Source organism: Filobasidium floriforme (genome assembly GCF_021052385.1).
Source record: "Filobasidium floriforme strain CBS 6241 chromosome Unknown HD553scaffold_1, whole genome shotgun sequence".
Classification (NCBI taxonomy): domain Eukaryota; kingdom Fungi; phylum Basidiomycota; class Tremellomycetes; order Filobasidiales; family Filobasidiaceae; genus Filobasidium; species Filobasidium floriforme.
In genome coordinates this window covers 1,301,047-1,320,047 of record NW_025763622.1, presented here as the reverse complement: position 1 = coordinate 1,320,047, position 19,001 = coordinate 1,301,047, and the positions used below count along the sequence as shown (strand labels likewise).

At 53.3% G+C, this 19,001-nt stretch overlaps 5 protein-coding genes across 5 annotated transcripts; 2 read left to right on the top strand and 3 right to left on the bottom strand.

Annotated features, from left to right (window-relative positions):
* Nucleotides 1–1,222: 1,222 nt before the first annotated feature.
* HD553DRAFT_303032 (amino acid permease-domain-containing protein) lies at nucleotides 1,223–4,513 on the top strand. Its single transcript, XM_046178827.1, has 15 exons — nucleotides 1,223–1,639; nucleotides 1,809–1,840; nucleotides 1,917–1,966; nucleotides 2,035–2,112; nucleotides 2,182–2,290; nucleotides 2,349–2,416; nucleotides 2,487–2,504; nucleotides 2,579–2,678; nucleotides 2,744–2,804; nucleotides 2,862–2,952; nucleotides 3,019–3,080; nucleotides 3,161–3,414; nucleotides 3,506–3,779; nucleotides 3,844–3,931; nucleotides 3,994–4,513. Exons 1-15 carry the CDS (start codon nucleotides 1,460–1,462, stop codon nucleotides 4,248–4,250), a joined length of 1,722 nt encoding a protein of 573 aa, XP_046040310.1. The 5' UTR covers nucleotides 1,223–1,459; the 3' UTR covers nucleotides 4,251–4,513.
* A 170-nt stretch (nucleotides 4,514–4,683) lies between these two features.
* HD553DRAFT_12279 (uncharacterized protein) lies at nucleotides 4,684–7,487 on the top strand. Its single transcript, XM_046176518.1, has 9 exons — nucleotides 4,684–4,714; nucleotides 4,791–5,315; nucleotides 5,393–5,575; nucleotides 5,636–5,701; nucleotides 5,769–6,311; nucleotides 6,378–6,559; nucleotides 6,617–7,070; nucleotides 7,138–7,284; nucleotides 7,347–7,487. The coding sequence occupies exons 2-9, from the start codon at nucleotides 4,809–4,811 to the stop codon at nucleotides 7,452–7,454; spliced, it is 2,190 nt and encodes a 729-aa protein (XP_046040309.1). The 5' UTR covers nucleotides 4,684–4,714; nucleotides 4,791–4,808; the 3' UTR covers nucleotides 7,455–7,487.
* On the bottom strand, nucleotides 7,264–9,294 carry HD553DRAFT_303027 (carbon-nitrogen hydrolase). Its single transcript, XM_046178826.1, has 9 exons — nucleotides 9,029–9,294; nucleotides 8,814–8,967; nucleotides 8,615–8,754; nucleotides 8,453–8,539; nucleotides 8,309–8,379; nucleotides 8,203–8,247; nucleotides 8,067–8,136; nucleotides 7,913–7,997; nucleotides 7,264–7,849 (listed from the first exon to the last, which is right to left on the bottom strand). The coding sequence occupies exons 1-9, from the start codon at nucleotides 9,230–9,232 to the stop codon at nucleotides 7,758–7,760; spliced, it is 948 nt and encodes a 315-aa protein (XP_046040308.1). The 5' UTR covers nucleotides 9,233–9,294; the 3' UTR covers nucleotides 7,264–7,757.
* On the bottom strand, nucleotides 9,295–11,599 carry HD553DRAFT_303024 (Sucrase/ferredoxin-like-domain-containing protein). Its single transcript, XM_046178825.1, has 4 exons — nucleotides 10,840–11,599; nucleotides 10,522–10,766; nucleotides 9,820–10,442; nucleotides 9,295–9,753 (listed from the first exon to the last, which is right to left on the bottom strand). The coding sequence occupies exons 1-4, from the start codon at nucleotides 11,523–11,525 to the stop codon at nucleotides 9,652–9,654; spliced, it is 1,656 nt and encodes a 551-aa protein (XP_046040307.1). The 5' UTR covers nucleotides 11,526–11,599; the 3' UTR covers nucleotides 9,295–9,651.
* HD553DRAFT_347142 (uncharacterized protein) lies at nucleotides 11,598–18,135 on the bottom strand. The gene is made up of 11 exons (XM_046183275.1): nucleotides 18,079–18,135; nucleotides 17,830–17,993; nucleotides 17,589–17,758; nucleotides 17,430–17,514; nucleotides 17,311–17,352; nucleotides 16,783–16,839; nucleotides 16,483–16,700; nucleotides 16,298–16,414; nucleotides 14,953–15,646; nucleotides 14,117–14,857; nucleotides 11,598–14,034 (listed from the first exon to the last, which is right to left on the bottom strand). Exons 2-11 carry the CDS (start codon nucleotides 17,912–17,914, stop codon nucleotides 11,933–11,935), a joined length of 4,311 nt encoding a protein of 1,436 aa, XP_046040306.1. The 5' UTR covers nucleotides 17,915–17,993; nucleotides 18,079–18,135; the 3' UTR covers nucleotides 11,598–11,932.
* Nucleotides 18,136–19,001: the final 866 nt, after the last annotated feature.

Below are 19,001 nucleotides of genomic sequence, written 5' to 3'. Positions count from 1 at the left end.
GTCAGAAAAAATAAAACAGCCATGTTTCGTCGACAGGTATTCCGAACGTCCACCCGTACCCGGTCACTCCCCGAAAGGTGTTCGCAGGCCGTGGTTCGTGATCGGCTTGTTCAGGCGGTAATTCCCCATTAAGGGACATCATTCGAGGTAGAGGAGTGGGATGGTGGGAGAAAGAGGCGACTGATAGAAGATAGAGTTGATAGATACTCACAGTTATCTATCAGTCGTCGTTGAAATTGCACAGAGGCTTTCGTTGTCATTCTGATCAAGCGAGGACAAGTTAAAAGAGTCAGCATTCTCGCGATGACGACACTCTGTCCCGCTGGTCGGTCTTCCGAATGAGAACACGTTGAATCGGCGTTCAGAGTTGTGCGTTTATGGAGCATAGTCGAGAGTTCCGCACTTGGGCGATGTCCCCGACTACCAGACTCTAGTTTGAAATGTATTACACGATGTCATCAAGACACGCAGGAAGGTAGTGTTGAAGGTGTCGACAGTGTCGCTGGACGTAGAGGAGAAGTGGTTTCGGAGCAGAACACGGTCACAGTGAGTACTCACAATTTCGTTCGTTTCGGAATGAAGAGAAATCAAAACCAGTTTGGGCATGTGATGTTGATGCGAATTCTCTCGTCACCCGTTTTTTTGTAGTCGTCTCAGAGCACTTTGTGTTGTGAGCAAGTTTTACCAAGCGCAGTGATGCGCCTTTATTTGGTTGATGGTGATGACAAACGCGGACTGGTGAGCATTATTCATGTCCGGTTGAGGTGGCTTTTCTTACCCCACGCGCTCGACCCTCCGGCATGTGGAGCCCATGCTATTTTGCAGATCAAGGTGTCGCCAGGCCCAATCGGTGGTCGGAAATATCGGTCGCTCCTTATCTTGCCCTAGCGGGACTTGTTGATCGTTGTTGAGGGAGTTGGTCCCGGCAAAACAAATCGCAGCAAACAGGGATGTGCGCTGTTGCTTTCTCGATCTACGAGGATTACGTCTTTGCAAGAACTCGATCCTCATAAACGTTCGAGTCCCCTAGACTCGGCTCCTAGCTCCTCGTTTCCCAGCCTTGCAAGCGATCTGATAACGCGGAGTAGCGTTGCGGCTCTGGCCGTGCCTGCTTCATCATTCGGTCATTCCCCACGCGGGCGGGGCTTGTGCTCGGGTAAGTTACGCATCCGCGAAGGTCGAGTACAGAACTCTCCGTCATAAAAAAGTCGAGCCGTTGCGAGGGGGTCAATACGCCCATTTCCGGGTCGAATTCGCATCCGTGATGCCCTCACACCATCCTGGCTCGCTCTCAGTCGCTGTAACATCCATCAAACTACCTCGCTGCATCATCTCCTCTTGCTCGTATCGGGCATAGTTGGTACTCTTTTGCTTGTAATCGATTCTTTGACCGCCATCATCAATCTTGCGGAACTTTCCGCTTCGATCTCGTATCCAAGCAGAGCGTTGATCAGACAGGATGTCGACACCTCATCTCTACGCTTCAGAGACCCGGCAACGAAGGACCTCAGCCGCTGCCACTCACGACAGGATGGCCGACGTTTCACCCTCGGCCGTCGAGGACCAGTCTTCATCCAGGAGCCCTAGTATCGGTGACACCAACTTGGATTCAGATGACGCCGAACTAGCCCGTCTTGGGGTGAGTGAACGGAATTGTATTCGAGCTTGGAACGTTTCATCGGGGACCTCGCGGAGGCGTACAAGCGTTTGCGTGACCACGCATCGTCCGACGACAAGCTCGACCATCGATGATTCAGCGATCGTCTCACAATACTGAGCATGCCAATTCCGTTTTAACTGTCTTGTAGTACAAATCCGAAATGTTGCGAGAGTTCGGCAAGTGAGTTCCCCATTCTCGTGTTTCAGAAGGTCAAGCCTCTCGCTTACCGTCGCGGCCTGCAAATTCCGGCCTCTAGCTTGTCGACTTTCTCCTTCGCCTTTTCGATCATGGGGATGTGCTCTTCCAGTACGTAGTCCTTATCGAGCGTAATAAGAAACCTTCTCTCAATCAAGCCACTTGTTTTCGAACTTCAGTCGCTACTACCTTCAATACTCCTCTTTTGTCTGGCGGGCCCGCCTCGGTCGTCTGGTGCTGGCTGATAGGGGCTATCTGTCAGTGCAACGACCGGTTCCGCAATACCCATACGGACTTGTGGTGCTGATGAACCGGGTGCAACACAGTGAACATCTCGCTCGGAGCTTCGATTGCTGAGATTGTATCCGCTTACCCTACCAACGGAGGGTTGTACACTGCTTCTGCCAGCTTAGTCCCGGCTAGGTGGCGCGCAATGTGCGTATTCTCGTCTGTGGGTCGCTTTCTCAAGGCTGAACAGTTGTTGTTCACACAGCACCGGGTGGATCGTCGGTTGGCTCAACCTCCTGGGTCAATGTGCAGGAGTCGCTTCGACAGAGTATGGTAAGCACTCTTTCGGCTACGCTTCACAAGCTAGATTGAAAAGCTAAGCGCTTCGAGGACCAATCTTCAGGTCTTGCCAGGATGATCTGTGCGTTAGAAGTGAATAACTATAGACGGATTATAGACGTACTGATCGGAAAGCATCGGATTTCTTTTTGCCAGGGGCTGGATGCAATGTTGGCTATGACGGTGACTTCGAAGTGTCCACCGGAATGCAATTCGGTCTCTTTGTCGGCCTGCTCATCGTGCATGGTTTCCTCAAGTAAGATGGCTCTTCACAACTATCTAGTCGATTTGATGCAACCTGACACGATTTCTTCGAAACAGCTCGCTCAAGACCAGGGACCTAGCCTTCTTGACTTCAGGCTTCGTTTTTGTCAACGTCGGAGTAAGCAGGGACTCGCGCGATAAAACGGCAAACATATTCTGATTGACTTGAAACCAGGCCACCTTGATCATCATCATCGTACTCTTGGCTACGACTGGGCGGGCTAACATGCACCCCGCCAGCTACGTATTCGGGAATGTTGTTAACCGTAAGCGCTCTGGGAACGTTGCCAGTATTCGGAGTCGAGCTAACGAATTTTTCGCGACCTGATCAGAATCTGGTTGGGAAAGTGATGGCTTGGCCTTTATGCTTGGTTTCCTTTCCGTTCAGTGGACTGTAAGGCTCTAGACTTACAAGGATAAGCTACGTAGTTACCTGGAAGCTGATGACCACCTTACCTGGATAAAACATGATAGATGACTGATTATGATGCCGCGGCACACATCAGCGAGGAAGTCAAGAAGGCGTCTATCGCCGCTCCTGTGGCGATCTTCGTGGCTGTCATCGGCACTGGGATGCTCGGTTGGGTTCTCAACGTGGTTATGGTTCTCTGTTCTGGAGACCTGGCCGACCTTCCCGGTCCTAGCGGTTCTGCTTTCCTGCAGATCATGGCCAACAGGATGGGCAAAACCGGCGCCTTGGTCATCTGGCCTTTTGTCTGCTTGGTCGCGTAAGTTCAACTAGGGTACGGGTGTGAGGAGTCGGTTTTACTCGTCACTAACGGTCCCGGTTCAATCTCCTGCTATCTTGCTCGAATAAAGCTTCTTTACCGTCCAGACCGCTCTGCAGGCCAACGCTCGAACGTTCTACGCGTTCAGCCGAGATGGTGGTCTTCCCGACCGTGGTCTCTTTGGGCGGGTCAACAGGTACACCAAAACTCCCATCTGGTCTGTCTGGCTTGTGGTCGGCATCGCCATCCTCATGGGCTGTCTCGACTGGGCGAGCACTATCGCCTCTCAAGCCATCTTCAGTATGTGTGCGTTGGCCTTGGACTTGTCTTATACTATCCCGGTCATCGGTCGTCGGTTGTTCGAAGTGAGTTGTCACAATCTGCGCTTAACTACCTGACGACGTTGTTGACCGATACGGTGATTACTAGCACCGTCCCGATGTCAACTTCAAGCCCGGTCCTTTCTACATGGGCAAATGGGGACTGCCTGTTAACATTGTCATGGTGCTGTGGACCGGTAAGTCATCTTCATTGACCTCGCGCCGGAGTCTGTCACTGATTCTGAACCCGACGAATCAGCTTTCGAGGTCATCATTCTCGCCTTCCCTGCGGTCAAGCCGATTACTGCCTTGACGATGAACTACTCGAGTGTGATCACCGTGGGAGTCATGGTTCTCTCTGGTCTGTGGTACATCGCCGGCGCTCACAAGCATTACCACGGGCCTCAATCCAATGTGGACGAGCATGTCGCGCCCGTCGAGGTGTCGCCTTACGAAGACCAGAAAGTCGTCTCGGACGACCGGGAAGGCAAGGACTACCAACGCACCGACCTATAACACGAGCTCTCTGTCTCCCGACGCCTTCAACATTAGACGTCTTCTCGTTTTTACTGATTTCCTTTTCTCATTGTGTGCGCCTGTCACCTCGTCTCAACACTGGTCGGTTTCAAGTAGGATTCTCTAGATAATTAGGATAGAACCCCAAAAATACCCAACCCGTTCCTTGACCCTGACACGGTAGTAACTGTTGTAACGGACTTGTGTCAAGAAGGATCACTGGAATATACCAATATAAAGTTATGAATGGCTATTTGGCTCGGAAACTCATCCATGCGATCTTGTGTTCTCTGTAGAAGCGCGGCCGCGCTTGCTCACGCAACTGCTTAGCTCGTGCCCAAGTTACAGAATAGTAGAGATCTATCGTCGTCCTTCCGATCTCCTATCAACAGACAAGATCAGGCTACAAGATAGAATCCTTGAAGACTGTATACGGAACACTACCAGGATGTATAACGGTCATCGTGAGTGACGCCTGATCAACCGGGGTTCCCAGCATGTTTTTGATGTCGAAGTTGTGTGCCGGCAGCTCCTCCTCAGAATGGGTATCCCCCTTACATGCCGCCGGGCCCGCCAGGTGGTGGTTTCCGACCACCTCTCGCAGGAATGCCACCTCCGACTCTTCCAGGAATGCCGCCCCCAACATTGAGTCCGATGCCTGGTAGCTTGCCACCATTTCCACCCGGTCAAGGCGGCTTCCGACCTCCCATTCCTGGAACCCTGCCCAACTTTCCGCCTACGAGACCTCCTATGCCAGGCTTCCCGGGTACTCCAGGATCTCAAGGCCTAGGAGCACCCTCCCCAGGAAGTATGCCTCCTTTCAGTCCCGGACAGATGCCGCCTCCCGGAATGGGTTTGCCAATTCGACCAGGCTTTTCGCCTCATGGAGTTCCTGGTTCGGGAACACCCGGTTTCGACCCGAACAACGCAGGACTACCCAGACCTCCTCATATTCCTGGTGGATCGCAGAACCCCAACTTTGTCAGAGCAGTCAAGACGACAAAAGTCTTCATCGGAAGCATCGCAGCGGGGGTTACGGATGCCATCCTGACGGGATTGATTCATGTGAGTAGTGTGGCTGCTGAGGTAGCTGATATGCACTGCCGGAAACTTTGGCTCATCAAATGTTCGGTGTTGGATAGACGTGTGGTCCATTGCACAGTCTCAGCCGGGTGACGACAGCTTCGGGCAATCTTGCGGGATTTGGTTTCGCCGAGTTTGAAGATCCCGAGGTCGTCTTGCGATGTCTCAAATGCCTCAACGGTACCGAGCTCCCCGATATGACATCTGCTGGGCGAAGAGAAGGTGTCACAAAGGCTCTAGTGGTGAGGCCGACTCTGGTAGTGATAGACCGGCATAGACCTGATCTCCTCATGACATCACAGGTAAAAGCGGACGACAAGACGAAAGCTTTCTTGAACGAATTTGAGGAGTTGAACATCCGTACAGACGTAAGCCGTTGGCGACGCCGTGATCCTGGTGCTTTCAGTAACGGACTTGTCGCTTTGATCATTACAGCATGATGACGAACTAGATGAACATGCTAGGAAGCGTATTCAGACCATCGTCCAGGCGATGAAAGACCCGAATGCCGATCTGAACTCGATTATCCCAGCTTCAGCGGCGCCCAATGTCAGCGAGGCGGCCAAAGACAACGGACCTATGGTTCCTGACCACCTGAAAGATCTGGACGCGGAAGAATTGCCTGAGGATCAGCGTGGAGTTGTGTTGGATCAGATCGCCTCCTTCCGAGTGCAAGCGCAAAAGAAGGAAGAAGAACGAAAGAGGAAAGACGAGATGCTTAACTCTCGTTCAGGCGGCTCTGGGTCTTATAATAATGCAGGCCCGGGTCAGGGTGGGAATCAGATGCGACAGTGGGGTGGAAGGGGTGAACAGGGTGTTCGGCCGATAGGTGACGGGCCTCAGGGTTACAACCAGCCTGTCGGATTCGTAAAAGCCGAGACCATGGAGGGCAGACAAGGAGGTGAGAGGAGTGATGCCGAGGTAGAACAAATGCGAAAAGAAGAAAAGCAGCGTCGACTGGAGGAGGACTTTAGAAGCGTATGTCGAACAACGCAGTAGATCCATTGCAGCCCGAAAGCTGACACCTTCGCGGTATCGGAACAGCTCGAACGCCGCGTCGAAAGCCGCGAGTCGAGGGTGATGAGAACCCTGGAGAAGGAGAACGAGGATCTTAAACGGCAGGAAGATTACGAGAGGGATGCACGAGAACGAGCGAGACGGATGCTCCGAGATTACGATGACGATAGAGAAGAGGCTAGCGGAAGGGATGTCTTCTATGCCGACCGGTGAGTGTCAACGACAAGCGCGAGTGAAAAGTCTAAGGCTAATTGTCTCCTTGACAGAGTGAAATGGAGAAGTATGCGTCAGGCGGTCCGAAGAAGGGAGTACCAGGACGATGTCCGAGATCGTCAAACAGAAGAAGTGGAGATGGTCGAGCTCGAGAAGCAAACCGAAGAATTGCTTCAGAAGCAAATGCAGGAGATGGCAGACCTCGAGGCCAAACAGCGAGCTGCAGGATACTTGTTCGACGACTCTGCACATATCAAGGTTGCCATTGGTGGAAATACTGCGCCTACCGCCTCTAAGCAAAAGACGAATATTGCATTCAACGGAGATGACGATGACGACGCTGGGAAGAAGAAGAGGACTTTGATCATGCTAGATGATACAGAGGGCCTCACACCGTCGCAGCGAGACGAGCGCAACGCTGAAAAGTTACGGACCATCAGGGATGCTATTCCCAAAGACCAGGCGACTTTGTGGGCTACCAAGATCAAGTGGGGCGTGGCTATCACTGTGAGCGCATCAATCCTGCACTCTTCACTGATTCAGTCACTGAGGACTTCATACCATACCTGAACAGTCGCAAATGGACAACAAGATTGCGCCCTTTGTACGCCAGACCATCGACACAGCGCTGGGCCTCCAGGAAGAAGACCTGTCCAATGCGGTCATCCAGCATATCAAAGAACAGGCTGGACCAGGAGTGCTACTGGAGACCCTTGAGCCGGTGAGCTCTGCGTTGGCTTATGGATGCCTTGACAAGTGCTGAAGTCATGGTAATCACTACAGGTCCTGGAAGAGGATGCTAGCCAGGTTGTCAACGACATCTGGCGATTGTTGGCGTTCGAATCCGCTGCCTATACTGCCGGATTGCCGACGGGAGAAATGACAATTTGAGCGAGATTCCGGCAGAACTCGACTCTGGTTTTTGGAGGTGCGCCAGTCACTCTACTTGATTCTTTTACGATTGCGGAATACCGTAACGGCATATGATCTTGATTCGAGAATGTAGTTCTACCTTGACACTTCATGTATCGCGGTCAAGGTGAGTATCTGCACGGGGTCATGAGGTTGTACGAGGATGACATATCCGATAGAAATCCACTACAAACACCTCTTGGTTGCGTGTGTGAGTTTCCCATTCCTCCTATCCCACCGAAATGATGGTAGTATCGTAAAGTCAGATTTAGATTACATTGATCAGTTGCCATCAGCGACATTGGGGTATACGTCGAAACGTCGCTGGACAGTGACAGGAAGTCCGGAACGAGTGCTAGCCAACAGCTGAGTATCTGTTTCGCAGGTGCAAATATTGGACTCCAATATCCTCCTGGTGTTGCAATGAGTGTACTCACCGATGTCAGCATAGACGATTGTGGGATGCTCGTCAGCTTCAGCCAAAACGTCTCCGTTGGGCGCGACGACGGAGGAGTGCCCGTACTGCGGAGGGATGCTCAGCATGGTTAGCTCCCCAGAGAATTCTCGGTTATATGCAATCGTAGTGCTTACAGCCTGGTAAGATGCGCCGGGATGCCTTGCAGGTGAGCACATGGCTACAAAGATCTGATTGTCGACGGCTCTGTAAGATCGAAGTCAAGTCAGTCGTGGCATCACGACGGATAGACATTAGACGTATGCGATATACCTTGCTCGTTGAAGAAGAGTCCAGTAAATGGGTCCGGTTGTAGTGCTGCAACAGACCGTCAGCAAAGTTGCCTCATAATCTTGGTTCCGCTACACGCTCAGCTCACTTGAAAGCTGATGGGTAGATCATGGCCACGACACCCTGACGAGCGGCGATCATTGCCATTTCAGGGAAACGCTATATTCGGCGATGCGATTGTATAAGCTAACGACGCAGCGATGCTCAGATCTTGAATGACTTCATGCCTTACGATATCATAGCAGATCCCAAGACCGATCTTCCCGAACGGAGTCTCGAAAGTGTTCAAGGTGTCTCCGCCCGTCAGAGTTTCGCTTTCCTACGGTCAGAGGCCAGGAGAAATAGTATTAGTATACTAGCAATCGTCGCGATTAAGTCACGACCTTGTACTCACCTTGAAAGTCTGTTTTCCGGGAATATCGATGTCGAACAGGTGGACCTTGCGATGCTTCACCACGAGATCACCATCAGGGTTGTATACCGTGCAAGTGTTGTAGATGTGATCAGTGTCGCTCTCAATCTCCGGAACGGAGCCTGTAATGGGAGCCTCAGTAACAGCTCCTGGCATGATCACTAGTATACACGTAACCTACCACCTATCAGCCAGATCTTGTTTTCTTTCGCCATCTGACTGAGAGCCTTGGTACTCTCTGATTTCAGGGAGCCAGCCCGAACCGGCAGACCATTCGGTATAGACTCAGAATATTTGCGAAATGCTGTGACCGCATAAGGAGAATTGAAGATTTCCTGTTTTAAGGAATCGCGTTAGCTTGACTTACAGATCTCAGGTAGACGCAAACAAGCTTACTGGCAGGACGACCAGGTCGGCTCTGCCTTTTGAAACCGCCTCCTTGACACCAGCCGCAGCGATCTCGAGGTTCTTCGTCTTGTCTTCGCTCAACCCGCCAAGTTGCACGAGCGCGAGCTTGAATGGTTTAGCTTGAATGGTAGACATGGTTCTTCTTAGCAACGCGGAGTTGGAGCTACTACGTGTGAGGGATGCTCGCAGCATTGATTAATGTGGGACGGGCTTCGGCAGATTGGTACGATCTGGGTGATCGTTGCAATTCTTGTCGTTTGTCAAATACACTACAGATCGCTCAGCAGCTCGGGCCCGATCGATATCTCGGCTTCGACCGATGATGTTGGCTCTTCGTTCACGTTTCCACAAACGTTGCGAGTCAACCAGGCTGTTCACCATCTGGCATCACAGGCAGTCTACCCTCAGGCCTGACGTTGTACAGTATACAGTATGTGATCCGTATATGATGATCCTGGTAGATGAGCCGGATAAGAACCACACCAATGCGCGACGGTGTAGGGTCCCGATGAATTTGGAAATCAGCCTAGCAGGTTCACGAGGAAACCCTATGGAATAGGCGGACACCTCGAGCTATATTTCCGTTTGTACATTTCGTGAAGTCTATGTCGTCAATCGTTCTTGTTGGAAAGCCTCGTCCTTGCCTCCTTCACCTTGGCCTGGGCGTCCTTGACTTTCTCTTGGGCACGCGCTGCAGCCCGACCCATGCCTCCCTGAAAGGTCAAGTACAGCATCAGCAAAGGCTTCGAATGCGAGATGACGGCGGATGACAGGCTTACCTTGCCGATCCAACCTCTGAGCGTCAGCCACTTGACGAGCTTGGGTGTCCATGCGGCCGTAAGACCAACACGAACGGGCAAAAACAACGTCTTGTGGATGGTGTAAGCCAAAGCAGCCTCTGCCCATAACATCGCAGTACGGCTGCGCTTCTTCTGAGCGGGAGCACCCGACTCGCTAGCCTCCTTGCCTTCCTGCGCCCTTTCCATCACGTCTACGGCGACCTCTCCAGCCTTGTCCGTGGTACTGTCAATCAACTCGTTGTCCGTCTCGAGAGCGGGTCGGAATTTACGCCATTGCTCCATCACCATATCCTTGACAGCTTCTAGCCGTTCGGCTCCGACCAAGTGCACACCGAGGAAGGCGATCCCGAAATCGATGGCCGAGAGGAACAGGTAAACTCCAAGGGCATGCCGTCCGTACTTTTTCATCAAGTCTTTCAGCTTGTTCCCGACACCCTTGGCCTTGCCATCCTCTCCTGCGGTCTCGCTCTCGGGACCTGTCGAGTACGAACGACGTGAGGACTCTCCATTCGATCGACTTTTCCGGAGTTCGAGCCGCGCAGGTGACGAGGTCGAATACGCTCGACTCTGTTGTACTCGTCTTCGGGGCGCAGGCGAAAAAGCTTTTTAGAGCGAGAAGATGAGAAGAGAAAAGGTGTCAATGACAAGGGGCGAGTCTGCGCGAGTTAGATTTTCACTTACAAGCCGTCTGCCGATCATCAACCTCGGCCTCTCCCCGCTTTCCCGTGTTCCAGTCGTACATGCTGACCTGCTCGCCGGTCGTCCTCCCGAAAGCGCCTCGGAAATGTTCCCACATGTTTCGATCGACTGGGCCGTCACCCTTTCCTTCCAAGCTATCGACATGCTTCAAAAGCGGCGATGCATCTTCTGGTCTCAAGTTGCCAAGCATGTGCATGGAAGGCAGAAGGATGGCATTGGCAGCGAATCTGAAAGGATTGAAGCGTGCATCAATATCAACCAACGATAGGCAAACGATAGCCGGATGTCCAAATCGCTTACTTGTGACCTCCCACATGGCTGCATTCCGAAACTTTCGTTTGCTTTTGCGTGTTCTCGGCCTCCTTTCTCAACGAGAACACCAGGTCCCCACCGATGTCTCCGCATCGACAGTCCCTTGCACCATGAGTGCATACGACCACCTCGGCTCTCTCTACCGGCTTAAATTCCGACGACTTGCCATCAACCAGGCTCTTGAAGCTTTCCGAAGCAAGTGTGGCTTCGCTAAAATTCTGAATGTGGGCAACGGTACCGTCCGGACGGAACAGTCGGGCAGAATACGTCGTCCCTCCTTCGTATGTCGCCAAAATCCTGACCTCGGCGTTCCGAAGGTTCTTGTCCAGGTTGGCAGCTCCCACGATCAGATCTTCTTTCTCTATGACGCAGCCCCACTGTTTAGGTGGAGTAGGTACGGCGATGAGGAGCAGAGCTTTTGTTTCGGGAAGGGTCCTCGATGAAAACGGCTCAATCTTGTTGGCATAAGATTGCTCCGACGTCGGGGACAACTTCGAGGGCAACTCGATGGCAGATGCAAAGGCATGCGAGGCAAGCGGGCGAGCGAATGGTGACTGCCGGATAAAGGCTGTATTTGCGATCGAAAGCTGGAAACCGGTCGACAAGGACGACTGCAGTTGTAGTCGCCTGATGGACATGGCCGGGCGGATCGACCGAGATGCTGCGAGGCTCATGGCGAGGGTTCCAATAGTCTGGGTAACGATGTATTGTCTGTTCTCTATGTGTGCATGTAGATGGTACAACTAGTCGAACCTGTCCATATCGAAATCTCATTTTCAACGTGCAATGTCCTCCCTCGTCCTCCGACTTTTGGCTTGCGTCACGACCTCGGCTGCCGCCGCGAAAGAAGACCATGTGATATTGATCGATGGACCAATCTCGAGCTTCCCGATGCACACCAACACAGCGTAGATGACCAGCACACACCGAAAGTACACGGATAAATCAAGAGACATGAAGCGACACAAGTTGACAAGGAGATCCTACCCAGACCCAGGCTCGAGGCGAACGACACAAAGAACATGTCCCCCAGAACCCTCCAGGTACTTCCAGCAGCCAACCCGTCTTTGAAACCCCTGTTTTAATTCCAGATGCTCGACCCCGAACCCGGCTCCTCCTTTGCCGACTTTTTCCCCAACGACCATAGCTTGAAGGACCGTTTCTCTTGCGGCACCGCACCGATCACGCTCGAGATCGTGGACGGACCCGCGGCGGCATGTTCCCAAGCCTGACGTGCGCCGTTCCCATTCAGGTCGACAGAGCTGGCCCGAGCCGAATTAGGCAACGACCCGAGATGCTGCTTGTACGGCCCACCGACTTCGTGAGGTGCAGACGTCTGCCTCGCACCTCCAGCCCACTTGCCGATCGAGCCCCATCGGAGCGCTCGTTTCTCGGCAGCCGAGGGTGCGAACGGGTTGTTGTCGAAGCCGCCTCCAGGAACGAGCAGGCTCTCGTTCGAGATGGTCTGAGCCAGCGGCATACCAAATAGGTCGTTGAGGTGTCCGCCGGATCCGTTCTCCAAGACGGCATCAGTAGGTCCCTTGAGCTTGGAGGAAGAGAACCAACGACGAGGCCGAGGTCCATCGGTCTCGTCGTGATACTCGGCCAGCTTGCGCGAAGCCTCGTCGAGCGAGACTTGCAAAGACGCCGGGTCCTCGTCCGATTCCTTGCTTCCCTGACCGCCGTTCGAGCCGACGTCGTGGGAAACAGGGTCGGAAGACGCAGGCTTGGGAGTCTGACCGGAGTGTTCTTCGCTCTTTTCGGGAGACTTCGGTAGCTCCAGGTTGGCAGGGTCCAGGTCGAGAATGTCCATCGGGTCGTCCAGCTCAGTCTTGACATCCTGAGGCGTCTGATCGCCTTCAAGAGACCGAAACAAGCCTTGAGGGAGCAGGTTGGCGGTGAACGACGAGGACATGACGTTGGGCGAGCCAGGTTCTTCGGGCTCGAGAAAGCTCGCATGATGACTTTCCGAGAATCCTTGGACCGGCGCTCCCAACGGTCCGAAACCTTCGTACCCAGAGATATCCCGAAAGGGCGAGCTCTGACGAAACGGTTCCGACATGCCCGTCGCTGTCGTCGTAACATTCCCGCTGGCAGTCCGACGAAAGACATTGCCAGAGCTAGAATACGATCGAAAGTCTGGTCCTTGTGCGTTGTTGTGGTGGCCGGGATGCTGATGATGCTGTGCAGGGTGACCAGCTCCGAGGGACTGGTAAGGATCGGGAAAGGAAAAGGAAGAATTGTTGTACACGCGATTCGAAGCCGAGTAAGGCGTCTGGTGACCGCCCACCCCCGCTGGCTGATTGCCATTCTGCTCCCCAGGGGACGGAGCGGGCACATTGGCGTAATCCGGAACGGGTTGAGGACTGCTGTCGATCAACGCCTGAAGCGTCTCAGCCGCCTGTAAGACCTTGGCGGCCAGATCGGCGTTCTCCGCAACCTCGTTGGCCAGTTCCTCGTCCAGACTCGTCAAGTCGACCTCTTTCTGCTCGATGGCCTCTCCGGTCGTCTTGGCATGCGACTCGGTATTGACCTTGCTCTCCTTGATCGCCTCTTCATACCCTTGCATTTCGTCTCGCATCCTCGTCATCTCACGCTGCATAGTCTCGCATCGCTCCAATACGGCATCACGCATCGTGACTGCCGTCTTGAGCTTCTTTTCCGCCTCTCTCCGCGCACTCTCGGCTTGTCGTTTGTTCTCCTCCAGAGTTTTCATCTTGACCTTCAAATCCGCCCGATCCGCATCCTCGGTCTTTTTCTTGTTCCGTAGCTCGTCGACGGTGGCTTGCAACTGTGCTTGTTGATGAGCCACGTTTGTGTCGAACAAATTCAACGATTCCTGCATACTCGCTAAAGAAGCTTGCATTGCGGTCAAGGTGGAGTTCAACTCCGCTAGCATGGGCGAGTCCTTCTTGGCCGCCTCGGCCGATTTCAAATGAGCAGAAGAGGAATTAGAGGAAGAGAGGGTCACGGTCGTGGCATCGTTTGCCGAATCCTTGAGAAGTGGTACAGTGAGATGTTGAGAAGAGGTGTGAGTCGTCTTGGCAGGGTACGTCGAATCCACCAGCGTCCGGGAATGCAGTGGTAACGATGCGTCTGCACGTAACGGCGGTGGAGATTCGGCGCGTGACGTAGGCGTATTGGCAGGCGAACGTCGCAACGGTGTCGCAGGCGCGGTCCTGGCTGTAGGAGCGAATCGACACAAGAACTTTCAGCTACACCAACCTCTCCCTTTCGCATATCTGACATGCCATTCAAGGCTCACGTTCAGGTAACCGATCGTCCTTGGGCAGAGCCACGACGCTGATCAACCCTGGCTCCCTCTTCCCAGACTCTCCCGCCGCAGTGGCAACCTCCATCTTTTTCCTGCTCCACGGCCTGAGCGCTGGATCCTCCATAATCCTGCCCATGTTCCACCACCTCCCAAAAGCCCCGAAATACCAAACCCCTTGCAAAGTCGGATCAAAGCCTTCCCCGTGATCCTCACCGTCTATCCCAAACGCGGTCGAAGAAGCCGACTTGGAAGTTCCCGCTGAGGACGACGCTGTCGATGATGAATTCGTCGATTTAAAAGCATGGTGAGATTTCTTGTGGTTGCCCGTATAAGCAGACCCGGGCAAGATCCAGACAACGGAAAAGAGATACGAGTGCAGGAAGTGATACTGCGGCGTGCGGAGGGAGACGGCGATGTGATTCGAGAATCTGAACGGGGTGGGCGTGACGACATTGGTAAGCTGTCGTGACGATGACGTTAATGATGATGTTGGTACTGATGCTGTTGATATTGTTGCTGCTGAAGGTGTTGACGATGCCTGTGCTGGAATCGACGCGCCGTTCGATCCAGTTTGTTTGCTCTTGCCTGAAATTTCCGGTACATGCCCCGTATCATTTCCCGGTACAGATGCCGATCCCGTCTCTTGACGATGCAGACCTTGCAGATGTTTTCGAAAAGACTGTTCGTTCAGGTACGTCCGGAACGACGTCTCGTTCGGGTTGAAAACCCAGGCTGTCACAAACGAGAACGGATGAAAAGGAACGCGTCGTCAGATCGTCGAGATTCGAACGGTTCTCAGAATCAACCTTGTGTCCTGGGAAACTTACCGATGACGCAAAAGACGATGAACACGAGTGACCAGAATAACAACCGTTTGACGTCCCAACCGTAGAACAGCCCCGAGGCCTTTGGATTGCCCGCCCATACCAACGACCCTTCGGGCGAGGCCATGTAGTCGTCCAACTGCTGGTCCCCGGTGACGGGCGGCACAGACGAGCCCCAGAACGAGCCACCCCATCCGTAAGCGAAGAGAGAAGCCATGATTCCAGAGAGTGACCACGCAAGAAAACCCAGCGGGGTGGTCGTACTCCCGCGGGTGTCGGTATGAGTCGTCGAGGTAGCAGAAGGTTGGTCGGAATTCGAGACCTGTGGAGGGCCTGAACGAGCGGATTGCCGTTTCGTCCTGGATCCTAGGTCTTGACTCCCTACTACTCCTGCTCCTGTTCCTACTTGTCCACCTGAGCCTACACCTGCTCCGCTCAAAGGGCCTTGACCTGACGAACCCTCGACGTCGAGCACTGTCGAGTCGTCGGTCCGGTTTGACAGAGCGGGTCGGCTCTCGTGCTGCAGAGAAGAGACGCCGACCTGAGCCGGTTTGGCCGGGTTACGGGACGAATGGTTGGAAGGGGACACGATGTTTTCCCGTAGAGAGCGACGGATGGCGAACGAGGTCGTGGTCGAGGCGCCGTGTAAAGTGTAACCTGATGTGGACCCCTCTCGCTCGTTTCCTCTCGTGACCGACTACGAGATGAACAAAGACTATGAGAGACTAGAGAAAACGGAGAAGGTCGACCTGAAACGAGGCTATCTGTCGAGATAGACACGCAATCGCTACAAGGTTTTGTGCAGGAATACTGGACCAGCCGAGGTTGCAAGGTGGATATCTGTTTTCACTTCGAACCGACGATCAGACCATGGACTCTGAGGGGACCGGCGAGCCCGTTAGCGCCCAAGCTGCCCCTCTCTAGCTTCCCCCCCTGCGGCCGACGGATCCGGGAGCGGAGTTCAGATCAGGCGACAACGCAGAGAGCATGACATCGGCATTGATGCAACAAAGTCGACATCCGACATGAAGCCTTCTTTGAAAGTCGATGTACCAGACCTCGGTTCTCCACAAGTCATTCGAGACTCGTCAGAACCTCGTACGCGACCTAGCGAGCCTCTAGCTCAGAAACTGACCCCGTAAAGGTTTGGCCCTGAACCAAGGTCTCCCGCGCGAGTCAATCGAGGGTGCGATTTGGATCGGCGTCCGCGGTGCGCACATTATTCTCTCATAAGCTACAATGCAACAGGTGATAATACAAAGGACAAAACTCGTCCTTGTTCGTCATATAAATTCGCTCTCAATGTTGTTGCAGTATGCCACATGCGGCAACTTGTTCACTCGGGCACGTCAGACGACGGTCCACCTTCTGCCTCTGCGTCTTGCTCGGCCTCGAGTTCGGCCTCTTCCTCCGTCTCGTTGGCTGCACCCCGAGATCTCCTCGGTCGGGCTCTTCCGTTGGGATTCTAGCGTTCATACCGAAAGGAATTAGCGGCGAGTCGAGGTAGAGCTCCAAGGCGAATGCGTCACTTACGACCGGTGTCGTCTCCTTGCTCTTCCCCTTGTCCTTTTCTCCCCCGTTGACACCGCTGACCGCGGCGCCTTTGGTCTTCTTCGCTTGCCCTCCCGCTGCCTTTTTCACCAAATAGTCTGGGTGCTCAGGGTCCGTACTCGGTACAAGAGGTACTTTGGGGAAGACGTCGGCCAGCTTGGTCGTCGATTCGTCTGTCGGTCCTTCGGCGTCTTCCACAGCTTTTGGTTGATCAGGTGGATAGCAGAGATCGATTAGGTAAGTCGGTTGATATGGTTTAGTTACCGAGTCTGATGAACGAACCTTTCTTGGCTCGAGCAGCGAGTGCTACCGATAGCGGCACCGTCTCTGGCACGATACCTACCACGTTGCAAATGAAGCAAATCAGCACACTCAGCCTTGTGTCCCGTAGCAAGCACTTTAGGCTCGTCCTTGTAGCGATTCCGACGCTAGCGAAAAGGCCCCCATGGCGAACGACTGAGCGATCAGAGAGAAGATTTTCCCTTGAACGTTTCTCCTTCATCGATCGAGCGCGACTCCCCAGTCCCAGACTCCTTCCCACCCTCTCGGACACGTTCCCACTACCCACTTGAGGTTTGGATGCCCGTGCGGAAAGGCCAGGAAGATGCTCAGAACCGGGGAGTGCCTTGATCTGGGTATAAGGATGATGTATATGATACGTTTGATCTCATCATTTCGCTCGTCTGCGTCCACCGGGGTGTTCCGTCCTTGCCGCGCTCTTCGTCTTCGATGACGAGTGGCGGCATCGCGGTCAAGGACGTCGAATTGCACGACGAAGGGAGATGAAGGATGCAGGAAGTGCGTGCTTACCGTTGAAAAACTCGAATTCTGGGTAATTTCGGATAGCGGTCGCTGATGAACACAAGAAACGTCGAATCCCTTGAGTATCCGTTGCTGCCGCGGATGGCGGTTACAAGATATCAACTCACACATATCCTTTAACGTCACGTTCTTTCGCTGGTCCATCCTCGCTTGTTCATACGCCTTGTCCGTCAGCCGTTTGATAAAGTGTTCCTGCAAGGGAGACCAAGAAGACAGTAAGCATCAACTTCAGTGCGTCAGCCTTTTCGGATTAAGGTCGGACGTACTGTTACTACAGACAACGCAAAGATGGCCTCCTTGTTGACCATCTGGATCTCCTTGTCCGCCTTGACTATCCGCTGAACTCTCGCGACTGGTAGCGTCGTGATTCCAGGCTGACCATCGGGAAGCTGGACCGTCTTCCTCGGATTCGTCTTACCAGCGGTTTTGACAGAAGCTGCTCAGGCGAGGTTAGACGCTCGGTCATGCATATTGACAAGAGGTAACCCCATGCGGGAGATCACTTACGAACATCGTCGACCTGCATAGCCGCCTCATCTTCCGCGGCTTGTTCCACTCCATGGATTGCGTCGGAATCCTCTTCTAGGGACATGGTACTATCGATCAGGTCCTTTCATAAGTGGTGTCGCCAGATTGATAAAGACGATTTGAAGACAATCATAGCTGCTAAAGTGAGTGTCGTCGCTACTCGTTAAGTGTTAGAGACTTTTGACGATCGAGAGCCTCCCGTTGACGCGATTGGACGCGTTTGCCCAGGGCCGGCAGCACGCGCGGGACTTGCTGTGAACCGTTTCATTGACCTGCTCACCTGCTCACCTGAATCAACCGGGGTCCGAGATGCAGGCGCATATTAGACCTTCTGTTGAACTTCCATCGAGGGATGAAGGTGGTGAAAAGTATCACACGTGACTGTCAAGCTACATGTATCCTTATCTCTCATACTAGTACAAGGAATACGTTTCTTCCAGGTCTACGCTCTGATTCTGCGTCGCCACCCTTTACCTCAGGAATCTAACTTCACCCTAGACCTTTCATACAACGCCTATTTTAGCGAACATCCGTCAGGCAGGGTCGAGTTGAACGGATTCTGGCGCTACAAATCACAGGAAGATGGGAAAAGATACTGTATGGATGAGAATGGTTTGAGTATCTATAATCCATTTGAATCTTGCCGTTGCGAAAGGAGGACATACGCCCAGCATCAGGAATGAGCTTGGTCCATCTTTCTGGCCCCGGAAGGGCGAAGCCAGACAGATAGTGTTGACCATGTCCCAGTAGTTCATGGGAACGTCAACATGCTCTGATAGATGATACAGCATCAAGGCGCGACTCCCTTGTCTCTTTGGGTCCCTTATTGCCTCATCCCAAGCTGACAAGGTCGCCACCTATCAGTCCCGGACAATGGGTCCAAAATGTGGATATGGCCTTCAAGATTAAAAGGATTCAGGCGCTGCAGAAGGAGAAGGAATGGGACACGGAAGAGAGGAAACGCTGTGCCGGGGTGCGCCTTGCGAGTCGGAACGTCGCAGTCTTTAGGAGTTCCACATAGTCCAAATATCTGGCGAGGTGTATCCGAACTTTACAACCGAACTCTTCGGCTGATCGGTGTCGTAGCGGAGGGCAACCGAATTCTTTGATAATCTGGCTTGACTGGGATGGGTATATAGGCCAGTATGGGG